The 13,597-nt window shown below is 32.2% G+C and overlaps 1 protein-coding gene across 2 annotated transcripts in view; it reads left to right on the top strand.

Moving 5' to 3' along the window:
• Nucleotides 1–13,597, top strand: part of LOC117106305 (FGGY carbohydrate kinase domain-containing protein-like) — a 40,540-nt gene that overhangs the window by 16,161 nt on the left and 10,782 nt on the right. Inside the window, exon 8 of one of the 2 annotated variants that reach the window (XM_033247666.1) lies at nucleotides 3,723–3,758. The exons of the other annotated variant lie outside the window; for it this stretch is intronic. Coding sequence (XP_033103557.1) covers nucleotides 3,723–3,734 — 12 coding nt within the window. The 3' untranslated portion in view covers nucleotides 3,735–3,758. Of the gene's footprint in view, nucleotides 1–3,722; nucleotides 3,759–13,597 lie in introns of those variants that run through there. 2 annotated transcript variants of the gene reach the window in all.

Raw genomic sequence — 13,597 nt, 5'->3', positions numbered from 1 at the left:
TTTTACCAATCCCAACATGTTTTCTACATCTAATTAGATATGAATTTTTTCTATCACCTTATTAAATAACATTCTCATCAGAGTTTCTGATTGGGTGATTTTTTATCCAATTGTATTATTATCATGGTATACCCATTTAAATGTGTTATTTAATAGGCAGGGCTAAGGTAGGAATATGTGCAGTCAAACGCAAGTTTACAAAGTTTATACTGTCTTCTTGTGGGGCCTTAGCAACAATATCCAAGGGGCGGGGCTTACATAAATGAAACCCATTGGTTTCTATTTGTTGATATTAATTTGCTGACAATAGTGGAGTTTCATTTCCATAAAGTGTATCGACTCTTGGTTCCAAAAATTTAAACCTTCATTTTTTTTCTTACCAAATTTTCTTGTGGCATATCTTTATTTTTTTTCAAAATACTCATTAGAAACTGATAAAAATATAAATTAATTTCTGTAAAACCTTGAATGGAAGCCCAAAGGGCTTAATCTTGAGATGAAGCCCATCTCGAATTGAAGCACCCAATTTTTAGTGTGCAAAATTAGTCTTGAATAGAAGCCCATGGGCTTCTTCTCAAGAAAGTATAGGCTTCTTTTCGTGACTGTACAGCTAGTACATACATGGTACATGAATTTAAAAAAACAAAATAAATTCAAAACAAGCTTGGTTTATAGGTGATTTAATACCAGTTAAATACACTCTATGATACAGATTTATGTTACAGTAGCCTTATTTATTGTTTTGTAGTACAAATTCACAATATTTACAACATTCATTTTGAAAAGAAGCCCCCTTCTTTAGTTTGCAAAAGTAACCTCGAAAAGAAGCCATCCAAAGTTCGCAAAATAAGGAAGCCTAGGGCGTCAATTCAAGGTTTTACAATATTTCTGATTATTTTATACTATGTAGTGCATGTAATATAAACAGTTCAAATAAACATGTTCTCCTGTGTACTAGTACAGACTACTTCTATAAGCATATTATGCACTCTAGTATTAATCTATGCATAAGAAGGAATCTAGAGTTTTGTATTCAAAAGTCTTATAGTTGCAGGATAAAATCTTGCCTTTTTTACATTTACAATTTCATTGAATTTATTTGATCCAAAGAACAATAAAACTGATAAAAACATAAAGTCAGAGACAAGAAAAAATAACTCAATTGGCAAGACTGTATTGTCAAAAGTGAACTACCGTATATTCTCCCATATAGGGCAATCCTTGTATAAGACAACCCCCCCACAAGTTTGAGCAAAATTTTGGACAATTTTTGTATGTCGTATAAGACGACTTCCTGTTTCACCATCAGAATCCTCCTTTTTCGATACGATTCACTGGGACTAAGCCTGCAGCCTTTAAATCGTCATATAAGTCCAAGGTTTAGGCTTGGTAAAGTTGGATGGATTTGATTGTACAGTATCAGCATTTAAAAAACTTCAATTAAAACTTTAAATTAAACAGCCGTCTTATTTGGAATTAATTTCTGGCTCGTCAAGCATACACACTAACAACTAGTAACTTCATTTCAATAGTAGATTTACTTTTTGCAGATGATCCGCACGTAAGATGGACATTACTGTAAAAAAATTCCCTTGATGGTCCACGCATATAATACTAGTATGCAAGTAAACTACTAGGCTAAATTATAAAATATTATAATTACTCTATATATATTTTTTTAAATATTATTACAACCTTAGGGGCCATCCATAATTTTCAACCTTTTCAAAAGAGTCCAAAACATACACTTTAAGGGGGAGTTGGTTGAAACTTTAAATGAAAGTGTAGGCATGTACCATTTTATGAAGAAGATAACATGATGATCACAAAATGAAAAAAAATCAACATTTTATTGTGTGCTTTTTCAGGGGAGGGTCAAGTCACAGAAAAGAGTATATTTCATACTCTTATGTAAATTTTGAAAACTATGGATGACTCCTAAAGCCTTTTAAATTATTTCTAAAAAAATTATTATTTAAACTTCACTATTATATTCTAACATATTTTATTTTGTTTTGAAAAATAATCTTACAAATTATAAGTTCATTTTGTATGATAATTTTGTCCACATAATTCATGTAATATTGTGTTATGTTATGGTTTATAAATAATAACAATAATAATAACAGTGCTTGAATAATACTTTAATAATGAATTAATAATACTTTAATAGGCCTATTTACGATAGTTTTAATGAGATATTTGTTGATCATAATTTATAGAATTATAGGTAAAATCTATGTATAAAAATCTATTTTTAAATAAAAATGTTTTCTATTTTCTGTTTAAAAAAAAAAAAAAAATAATAATAATAATAATTTATTGTAAATTCTATGATAATTTAATCTACATAATTTATGTTTTTAATTATTAAGCATTTAAACAATTCAGTGGGCCTAACGCTGGATGTAAATGTAAGAAGTAAACCAAAAACATCGCCAATGTGTTTTCGTGTATGCAAATGCTAATACCATCGTGCGCATAATACCACCTTGTTTTTTTGAAGTAGAGCTCAGGATGGTTCACACGAAATACTGTGTACATAAAATTTAATACAGAATGTAAATAATTTTCACACGAACTGACGAATATCTTAATCACTTTTCAAAGTAGGGGACATCATATCAATTGTCTTCCCACTTTTAACCAATCTTTTATAGTTAAAACCCCACTTTTCAAAGCAAGTGGAAAGAACAACAACAATTGACTGTATGAATGTCTGTTCATTTGTGCTCTGTTTCAAATGTTGTGCGTATTTCCGGACCAAAACCGAGTAAAAAAGCATTTTTTGTACATTTGATAACCATCTCAGTAACCACTGCATCGATAGGTTTAATTTATTGTGAAAACAATGTACTGTACTTTGTTAAAATTGGAAGCATGTAAATCTATTAGGCCAACATTTTTACAAACTCAAAAGTGCACAATTATACTATAAACCCTCCCAAAATTTAAAAGAGGAGAAAAAAGAAAATTTATATTCAAATATAAGTCTGAGAGTGCCATTTCCAGCCAATTAGAGGTGGCATAATTATAAATTGGTTGGGCTAAGGTGGTCTACACTTCATCTGTGAAAGTCCCTCCCTGGGTTCCCTTTATTTCAAATTCCTGGATCCGCCACTATATCTAGGGAAATAAATGTTAATTGCATTCCTAAAAATCAATTAGATACTACTTATAAAAGGCTATAGATGCTAGAGCTTCCGGGGCATTCGCCACCCCCAGGACCCCCACTGGGTGCCCTAGGCGGCCCAAATCTCGAGGCGTATTTGCAAGTCTTATATTTAAAAATGCATGCATTAATATTCACTTTAATGAACTTAACTTAATATTTAAATTTTTCTATTGAACTTTATTAGTACAGTATTCTGATTACTGTATACAAGCTATTACAGTAATCTGTTTACAGAACATTTATAATAATTTTTTTTTTTTTTTTTTTTTTTGAATACTGTCTTATTTTTCAGTTTATGTTACAAGAGTGTTTAAATACGTAACACATTTTTTGCTACGTGCTTCTGAGACTTAGTTATTAAAAGCATAATTGGGCCTTGCTGGAGAACAATAGATACAGTCTACTCAACAGAATACCTAGTATAAAGTAGGGAAAAATTTAATTTAAATTAATTATAATTAATTAAACTTAATTAATTAGCAACATGACTCTTTTCCCGCTGTGCTGGTGGCATATCCATTCAGTTCATTTGTTCTTTCTATTAAAGATTGCTCCATGAACTCTTCACTCTCTCCAGTTTCACTTCCTTCATTACCAATGTTCTCTATTGTCTCAGCGTAAATGTCGAGGTATGGTTCCTTTTCTTTTTTATTAGTTTTAAACTGTCTGTTAATATGTGTATAGATATGTTCTTGAAGACCTGGATAAATCTGATGATCAAAAGTTGTCTTTGGGTGTGAGGTAAAATTAGTAGGTGTATCATTTAAAGATGGCTTCACCTCCCCAAACTCCCAATCATTAGTCTCTTCTACCTCAGCATTCTCTATTGTTTCTTTATTGACATCTATGTGTGCCTCTGCAGCCATTTCATGTTTTGGGTTTTTGTTTACTTCTGAATAAATACTGGAGTCTTTTTTTGTGGGATATGAGTTACACAGTTTGTCTGTTTGTCTGGTCTCAGAACTCACTTTCAAAGTTGGTATTTTTTCATAATAGATATCAGGACTTATTTTTTCTGATGACATGCATCTCTTCCCAGTTATTGTCCATTCATAGTCTGTCTTCTTATCATTATTAATGTTAATCTCTTCATATGGTGTCTCAATTGGTGACTTGATTCTAGGGTGGTTTGGCCTGAAGGAAGCTGGAACAGTTGTGTCTTGGTCAACTTCAGTTCTAAAATCTTCCTTGTGTTTCATCAACTTCCAATTTCTCCTATGTGTCAAATTTATCTCATCATAATAAGGGTCATTTAACATGTCAACAATGGTGTTGTCTTTGTATTCACCATCATCACTAGATTCAAATGATGAAATTGAGTTGATTGTTGGTAGAGTGGGCTTAGAATCCCATGATGCCTGTATATGTTGTCGTCTTCTTTCATCTGGTAATGATAATATGCTCGGTGCTGAGGTCATTGGATTACTGGGTATCAACTGTTGTGAGAGGGAATGTTGGAGATTGCAGACAGAGGTCGAAGGAGCGATGAGAGTCAATGGCACTGAATTGTAGGAATCGTTGCCGTAGTTGACAATTGCTTGAATTGTACCAATGTCAAGGTCTTGATGTGATGATCTCTTAAAATGATGGCAGCAAATAACTCCAAGGAAGTAAAGGAATATCATCATCAAAATAGATCCAAAAATAATAGAAATTATTATGATTACTTTATATTTATCGTCTGTTGTTGACTGTGAAGAGTCATGCAGTGTTGTAGAGACTCTAGAAGCCATGTAAGCAGTAGTTACATTTTTGAAAGATGTTGTTGTAGTTGCAGTAGTAGATAGTTTATTGTCACTGAGTGTGATTGAGACACTGCCAATAGCTTTGAACCCTTCAACTTCACAAGTGATGTTTGCATTGATCATGTCAGCTGTTACATTTTCAACGGTTAAAATGCTGCTGTTGTCTTTATTGATTTGGCAGTTTGTGTTGATGCTGTTGCTACCATTATTGCTATTATTACAATTAAGGTTTTGGATTTTGTTCAGCTTGATTGCGTCCTGTACACTGCTCGTTTCTGATGTCCAAGTATACCTATGCTTAGTGTAGTCATTATTATCCACAATGCATTGCAATGTCGCTGGATGTCCTAGTGTAAAGTCAGTGGCATTGATGGAGACTTGAAGTCTTTTTTTGATTGAAATAACAACTTTGCAAACAAGTGCTACTGAACTCCATGTAGGTACAGTCATGAAACATTGATAAGATTTACCATCCATGTTTGTATTGGCAATGAATACATCGTAGTGAGGATTTTCTATAGAGGCAGTCTCTTTTGAGTTCCATTGCAATTTAAGAAATGGGGATGTGGTTGTGGCTTCACATTCTAAGATCACTTCATCTTCGTCAAAGTAGTATGGTTGAGAGGCTTGGCATTTGGGCTTCTGCGGAATTGGCCAGACTTTAATTTTCTTTATGTTAGACTTAACAAAAATAGTATCATGGTAGGTACATTGGTATAATCCCATGTCTGACTCTAAAATACTTGGTATCTTTAATCCGTATGTGCTATAGTGGTGTAAAACAATGCTATGCTCTATTGCATCCCATTTTGTTTGCTCCAAAAACGTAGATACTTTATTTTCAGGTACAGGTGTAGCATTGTGCAATAGTCTAAAATGTTTCTTTTCAATAACTTTTTTAAAGAATTTTAGTTCACAAGTAATGGTAAGACTATCACCAACAAACAATGTATTCCTCTCCTCTACTGTGATTAATGTAATTGATTGTGATGAAGAAACAACATGGCAACAACATATAATGAAGGAAATAACAAAGTTTACAACTGACAGTGACGGATTCAATGACAACAACATTGTATTCAGAGTGAAATAATCTGTTCAATGTGGTTTTTAATATTTGTGAACAGTGGTAAAGTTCAGTGAATATGATTCACCAACAGCAAAGATATAGACAATTCTGGATTTAGTGAAATAAAATGTTGTTAAGATCCTGTGAATCTATTCCAGTAAGTAAAACATATTAACAGAGTTAATATGGAACAGACAGTATTAATATCCAATAGAAGCTTGTTAATCTAGTCCAGTGTTGTGGAAGCAATGTCAACATAGAATACTAAAAGAATCTTGTGAATCCAGTCCAGAGATGTAGAATCATAAAACTACATTAACATAAGGTTTAGAATCTTTTCCAGTGATATCAAATTCTGAGACAGTAAAATTCAATTTTGCGAAAAAGAGTTTTTACCAATCACGATGTTTTTTGGGTACAATTAGATATGAAATTTTGCTGTAGTGCCTTATTAAATAGCATTCTCATTAATGTTTCTGATTGGTTAATTTTTAGCCAATTATATTTTTGGTGGTATCCCATTTTAGTGTGTTATCCAATAGGCAGGGCTAGGCTAGGAATATGCACAGTCAAACTCACAAGTTTACATAAGTTATCCTGTCATTTTATGAAGCCTTAGCAACAATATCCAAGAGGTGGAGCTAATGCTGGAATGATCTATTGGTTTCTATTTTTGTTATTAATTTGTGGACAGCAAAGTTTCATTTCCATGAGGTGTATTAACTCTTAATTTTCTTTTTACAAATTCTCTTGTGCCATAATTTTTTTTTCAAAGTATGTGTTAGAAACTGTTAAAAATCTGAATTCATTAATCTATTTGTTTTATTTATTCTGTTCAGACATATGTAAACACATTTTCATAATGTAATTGTAATATTTTGTATCCACTTAATTTGGCATACAATATTTAATGATGAAAATATAGTTAGCAAGAGTGTCTATATACAATTCAAATAAACAAATTCTCCTGTGTACTAGTACAGATTACCTCTATAAGCATATAGTGCACTGTAGTATTGATTTAATGGATATATCCCCTAAACCTGTACTGTAATATTATTAAAAAAAAAAAAAAAAAAAATTCAATGATTGTATAACTTTTATCTTTCAATAAGCTGTGATCAGTTAGTCAAGTTTGATTTAATGTCATTTGTTTTATTAAACAACATTGGAATTACATATCATGATGCATATACAGAAAACAAGGATATAACAAATGATAAATAAAAAATGGAAGGAAAAACAATTCATATAAGACACAGCTAGAGATTCACATTTGACAGGCTTATAGCTTCAGGATATCAACTTTCCTGTTGATCTAGCTTTTTCAGCATTGACGGAACGACACTGCTGACTACTGGTATTCAACCCAAAATGGTTCATCATCCATGATCTCAGTCACTGTTTTTACAATATGATCTTTGTAATCATGGAGGTATTCCTCCATGTTGTAATCGACACTGAGATCAGAGACTAGATTTATTACCTTAAGTAGCCCCTTCACAACAGACTACATGGATGATGTAAGAATAATTTCTATAAAAGATTTATAAATTAAAGTGAGAACACCTAAACCAAACAACCTTAAAACGGTGCAGAAAGAATAAATTTTTCTGTGTCCGTTTTTGTTATAGACTTGATATTGTCATATTGTTTCAATTTGACATTCTAAATTAAACTAACCACTATAGAAAACTCTGAAAAACTCAGTGCCTCAATTTACATGTGAATGGCACAGTAATGGTAATGGTTATGGTTGGAGATATATATACTTCATGGTCTCTATGCACTGTAGAGAAAACAAAAAAAAGCAATATCTATTCTACTATGTCAGCTAAACTAACGAAGCTAAAATAAATAACCGAAACAGACAAACGCAGAGTAACCAACACTATCGCACCGTTCACCAGCAATTTGAGGAGCGATGTATGTGGTTTTTTTTTCTTTTCTATAGCTTTAACATTTACTGTAATTTTTGGTTCCTTTTGTCTTTTGAGCACAACTGCAGTGGATATGTGCACTTTATAAATCTTATTATTATTAGTAACAGTCATAAAAAACATATGTTTTCTTTTTTCACTCATTCATTCATTTCTGGTTTATTCAAAAAAACATTGACATGGCAACATAAAGTCGTTGAATTGCGTCAATTTACAAATGGTTTCACATTAACAAGCTACCAAAAACACACTAGCAAAAATGGAAATTCTAAATTCACACAAGAAACAAACAGCAAGGGAAATCACACAAAAAAAGGATCACAAAAAAAAAAACACATACATTTCAGTTACATACAGAATTTATCAACAATATATGCAATATTATAATAATAAATTAAGTTAATATATATATACTATTCTACCTAAAAGCAGTAATTAAATTTGGCTAAAAAGGATCACCTTATTTGCATATTAAATTTATTGGATAATATATAAAAATTAGGACAAATGTTTAAATTTATTAATTAATTAATTTTATTAATTGCATCATTTGATTTGCTTCCCTTGATGGTTCACATAATGCAAGTATGCAAGTAAACTACCAAGCTAAATTATAACATATTATTTATAATTTCTGTGTATTTTGTTATTAGTAATATTAATACTAATATTTATTTGGCATTGAAGGTACAGTATATCATGTGCTGTAAAAAAAATTGGTAATTAGCCTAAAAAAACACAATTTTGTACTCTTTGCTTTATTGTATTATTACAACCATAAACTAATAGCCTTTTAAAATATTTCAAAAGAATTATAACTATTTATACTTCACTAATATTCTAACATTTAAACTGAAGTCAGAAGATATTTTCTTGAAGAAAGTTGATGTGCAATTTTTAATTTTTTTCTTAAATGAAAGAGGATGCATTTAGTTATAGCTACCATGTTTTTACCTTTTCATTCATTCATTCATTCATTCATTCATTCATTCATTCATTCGTTCTTATGTACATTTATTTATCTTTTCTTTTATACAATACATTTGATAATCATGTTAAAAATAAGAAGGGCAAGATCCCGAAAAGCAAAGGCTTGAGGTGGGCTGCCCACATATACAGGAAACTACAAACGATACAAGACAATAGAGAGGACTGGCGAAGAGAGAAGGAAAGGATACAAAAACGACAAGAAACAATGCTCAAACAAAAAACCCATCAAGCCATAAATAGCTTACATCTAAATGATAGAAAGAAAACAAAATCAGACATATTTGGAAAGTATGTGTTTTTTTTAGCCTGTAAAAGGAAGATTATTCCAGGACTTCGGACCTGGGAATAGAATATTATGTTGGATGGAGGTTCTTCTGTGAGGCGGAGCTGTAAAGTATACGGAGAATGTTTTGAGGAATAAAGGAAGATATCTATATATAAATAATACCGATACTTTTAGATATTTTGTTCTCAATTTCACAAATGTACTTCTTCCAATTTTGGCAACTATCGATATGAACGCCCAAAAATTTCCTGTCATTAACAAGGGGGATGATTTGATTATTTATTTTTAGTTGGTCAGTATAGTTATCAAGTAATCTAGTGGAATTATGAAAGACAATACAACTACACTTCTTCAAATTAACAGAAAGTTTGTTGGCAGAAAATATTTAAGAATGTTGGGCATGTTGTCATTAGAAACTTTAAAAAGTGAATCAATATTTTTATCCTTATACAGAAGAGTGGTATTGTCAGCATACATAAGAAATGTAAATAACTTAGATGAATTACAAATGTTGCTGATATATAACAAAAATACAAAGGGACCGAGCAGAGATCCTTGTGGAACTCCACAAGTAATAGGCAGAAAGTCGGACAGGGCATTATTAAATGTTGTGCATTATTTACGATTGGAATGGTAACTTTTAAAAATATTATAAGCCTTTAAGAGGTCAATGAAAATGCCAGTTGCATGTTTATGATTCTCAAAGGCTGTAATAATACCATTCATAAGTTAAGTAATTGCAGTTCTTGTAGTGTTTTAGTTTTTCCTAAAGCCAAACGGATTAGGGTGTAAAATATTGTGGTTTTGAAGAAATTTGTAGGTGTGATCATAAATAAGGCGTTCAAGAATTTTAGAAAAAACTGAAAGAACGGAGATTGGACGGTAATTGGAAAAATCTGATTTGTCACCGGACTTAAAAATCGGTGTAACTTTTGCGTATTTGAGGCTATCCAGAAAAACACCATTGGTCAGACAAAGATTAAAATTGTAGGAGAAGGGTTCCGAAATATAATTAATAGATTGTTTAATAAATGGATTAATACCGTCAATACCAGGAGCTTTGTTGCTTTTCAAATCCCTTATGACACATGTAATCTCATGAGAAGTAACAGGGTTGAGAAATAACGAATGGAGGCTTGGTTGAGGAAGGTAAGATTTGTAATTTGAATTAGACTGACCGATATTTTTCATTTACAAAGTGACAATAAAAGGATCTTGTATCTTGTATCAAGTTCCTCGCAAGAACACAAGTGAAATGCACAGACTTTGAGGTTGAGAATCTGTTCCTATTGCGCCAACCTACCTCTGTGCACTCTTATTAACTACAGAGTATATGTGTGTCAATCTTTGCTGACATTAGCAACATTAATCATTATCTACTGTACTTGTCTGATGCTTCTGCTAATTTGTTCTTTCTATTAAAAAAGGATCAAAATCTTCACTCTCTTCAGTTTCACTTCCTTCATTTCCAAAATTCTCTATTGTCTCAGCATATATATCTAGGTATGGTTCATTTTCTGTTTTATTATTTTTTAACTTTCTGTTAACCTGTGTATAGATATGTTCGCTGAGACCTGGACAAATCTGATGATCAGCATTTGTCTTAGATTGTGAGTTTAATTTAGTCTCAATCAAAGATAAATTCACTTCCTCAAAATCCCAATCGTTTGTCTCTTTTTCAACATTCATTTTGTCAATATTGACATCTATGTCTGCTTTTGCTGCTGCTTCTTGCTTTGGTTTTTTAACTTTTAAATAAATACCACAGTCATGTTTTGTGAAATCTGGGTTACACCAAACTGTTGATACGCTGGTCTCATCGTAACTGTGTTTCAGTGTTGGTATTTTTTCATAGATATCAGGACTCTTTTTTTCTGATGATATGCATCTCTTCTCTGTTATTGTCCATTCATAGTTTGTCTTATTATTAATGTTAATCTCTTCATATGGTGTCTCCTTATGTGACTTGAATCCAGATGGTTTTCTCTCTGAAGAAGCAGGACCAGTTGTGTCTTGGTCAACTTCAGTTCTAAAATCTTCCTTCTGTTTCATTGACTTCCTATTTCTCTTATATTTTAAGTCGTTTATCTCATCATACAAAGGGTCATTTAACATGTCAATAATGGCGTTATCTGTGTATTGAGCGTCATCATCACTAGATTCAAATGATGAGATTGAGTTGATTGGTGGTAAAGCGGGCTTAGTATCCCATGATGCCTGTATGCGCTGTCTTCTTCTTTCATCTGGTAGTGAAACTACGCTTGGTGCTGAGGTCATTGGATAACTGGGTATCAACTGTTGTGAGAGGTGATGTCTGAGATTGCTGACAGAGGTGGAAGGAGCGACGACAGACAATGGCACTGTTTTGTAAGAATCATTATCATAACTGACAATCGCTTGAATGGTGCCAACATCAAGGTCTTGATGTGATGATCTCTTAATATGATGGCAGAAAATAGCTCCAAAGATGCTAAGGAATATCATCATGAAGATGGATCCAAAAATAATTAGTATTATAATCAAGCTGTCATGTAAGGTGTCTGCCATATGTTCAGTATTTAGATTATGTAATGACTTCTTTGTGGTAGATACAGATGTAGATACAAATGTAGATACTGGTGAAGATACAGTTGTAGATACAGTTGTAAATATTCCTTTGACACTGAGTGTAATTGAATTGCTGCCAGTAATTTTGTTGAAACCTTCAACTTTACAAGTGATGTCAGCATCGTTCATGTCAGCTGTTACATTATCAATGTTTAGAATGTTACTGTTGTGTTGGCAGTTTTTGTTGTTGCTGCTGTTATTGCAATTAAAGTTTTGCATTCTGTTCAGCTCAATGGCTTCATGCACACTGCTTGTTTCCGATGTCCAGGTATACAGGTAGTTGAGAGAGATGTTATTATTACCCGCAATGCATTGCAGTGTTGCTGGCTGTCCTAGTGTAAAATCAGTTACATTGATGGAGACTTTTTGGATTAAAATAACAACTTTACAAACAAGTGCAACTGAACTCCATGTAGGTACATTCATGTAACATAGATAAGATGTACCATCCATATTTGTTTTGGCAATGAATGAATTGTAGTGAGGATTTTCTTCAGAGGGGTTTTCTTCTGAGGTCCACTGCAATTCAAGAGATGGGTATGTAGTTGTTGCTTCACATTTCAAGATCACTTCATCTCCATCAAAATAGTATGGTTGAGATGCTTGGCATATTGGCTTCTGTGGAATTGGCAAAACCTTAATTTCTTGTTTGTTAGATTTTATAGATGTATCTGAAGAAGCACTATCAGCATAGGTACATTGGTATGATCCTGTCTCTCTCTGTGAGAGACCTGGTGTCACAAATTTGTATGAGCTGTAGTGTAAATATGAAAAATTGTGTTTATTACCAATGCTTTCTTGAATGTTACATATGTTTATTTCAGGTACATGTGTGTCATTATGTAGCAGTCTGATATGTTCTTTAACAACATGATTTTGAAATGATTCAAATTCACACATAATAGTAAGCTCTTGACCAACAAAATACATTTTTTCTGGTATGCTCAAGACAATTATTTGTGATGAAGAAAAATGGCAACAGCATATGATGATGATGAATATTCCAAAGTTACAAACTGACAATGACAACATTGTATTCAAAACAGAAGAATATGTTCAAATTTGATTCTTAGTTTCAGTGAACTGCGGTAAAATTCAATGAATAAATAATTCATCAATAGCAAAGAGATAGAAAATTCTAAATATAGTGAAATAAAACATACGAACAGTATTAAGATCCTGTGAGTCCAGTCCAGTGAGGAAAAAGTTTTAACAGAGTTAATATGGAAGAGACATGTGTGAATCTCGACCAGTAATTGAGTGTTAGCATACAATAGAAGTTTGTTAATTTAGTCCAGTGTTGTAGAAACCATGTTAACACAGAATACAAAAAGAATGTTGCAAATCCAGTCCAGAGATGTAGAATCCAAAAACTGTGCTAGCATACAACATAAGTTTAAGAGTCTGGTCGAATGAACGATCACTGGACAGTAAAATCAAATTGTGCAAAATTTTTGTTCTAAGAGTTTTTATCAATGACATCGTTTAGCGCGTACAGTTAGATATATTTATTTTTGCTGTAGTGCCTTTATCAAATAGCTTTATCATCAGGGTCTATGATTGGTTTATTTTTATCATAGTATATACCCATTTTAATGTGTTATCCAATAGGAAGGGCTAGACTAGGAGTATGCGCAGTCAAACTCATAAGTTTACAAGTTATCCTGTCATTTTATTTGGCCTTAGCAACAATATCCAAGGGGTGGGGCTTACCAGAATGATCCATTGGTTTTTATTTGTTAACTTGTGGATGATAAAGTTTCATTTCTTCTAACAAGTTTTCTT

This window comes from Anneissia japonica, unplaced genomic scaffold, assembly GCF_011630105.1.
Source record: "Anneissia japonica isolate Jap-2015-1 unplaced genomic scaffold, ASM1163010v1 scaffold287767_len825999_cov190, whole genome shotgun sequence".
Lineage (NCBI taxonomy): Eukaryota > Metazoa > Echinodermata > Crinoidea > Comatulida > Comatulidae > Anneissia > Anneissia japonica.
The sequence above is the reverse complement of the archived record's forward strand: the minus strand, read 5'-3'. Positions and strand labels throughout refer to the sequence as shown.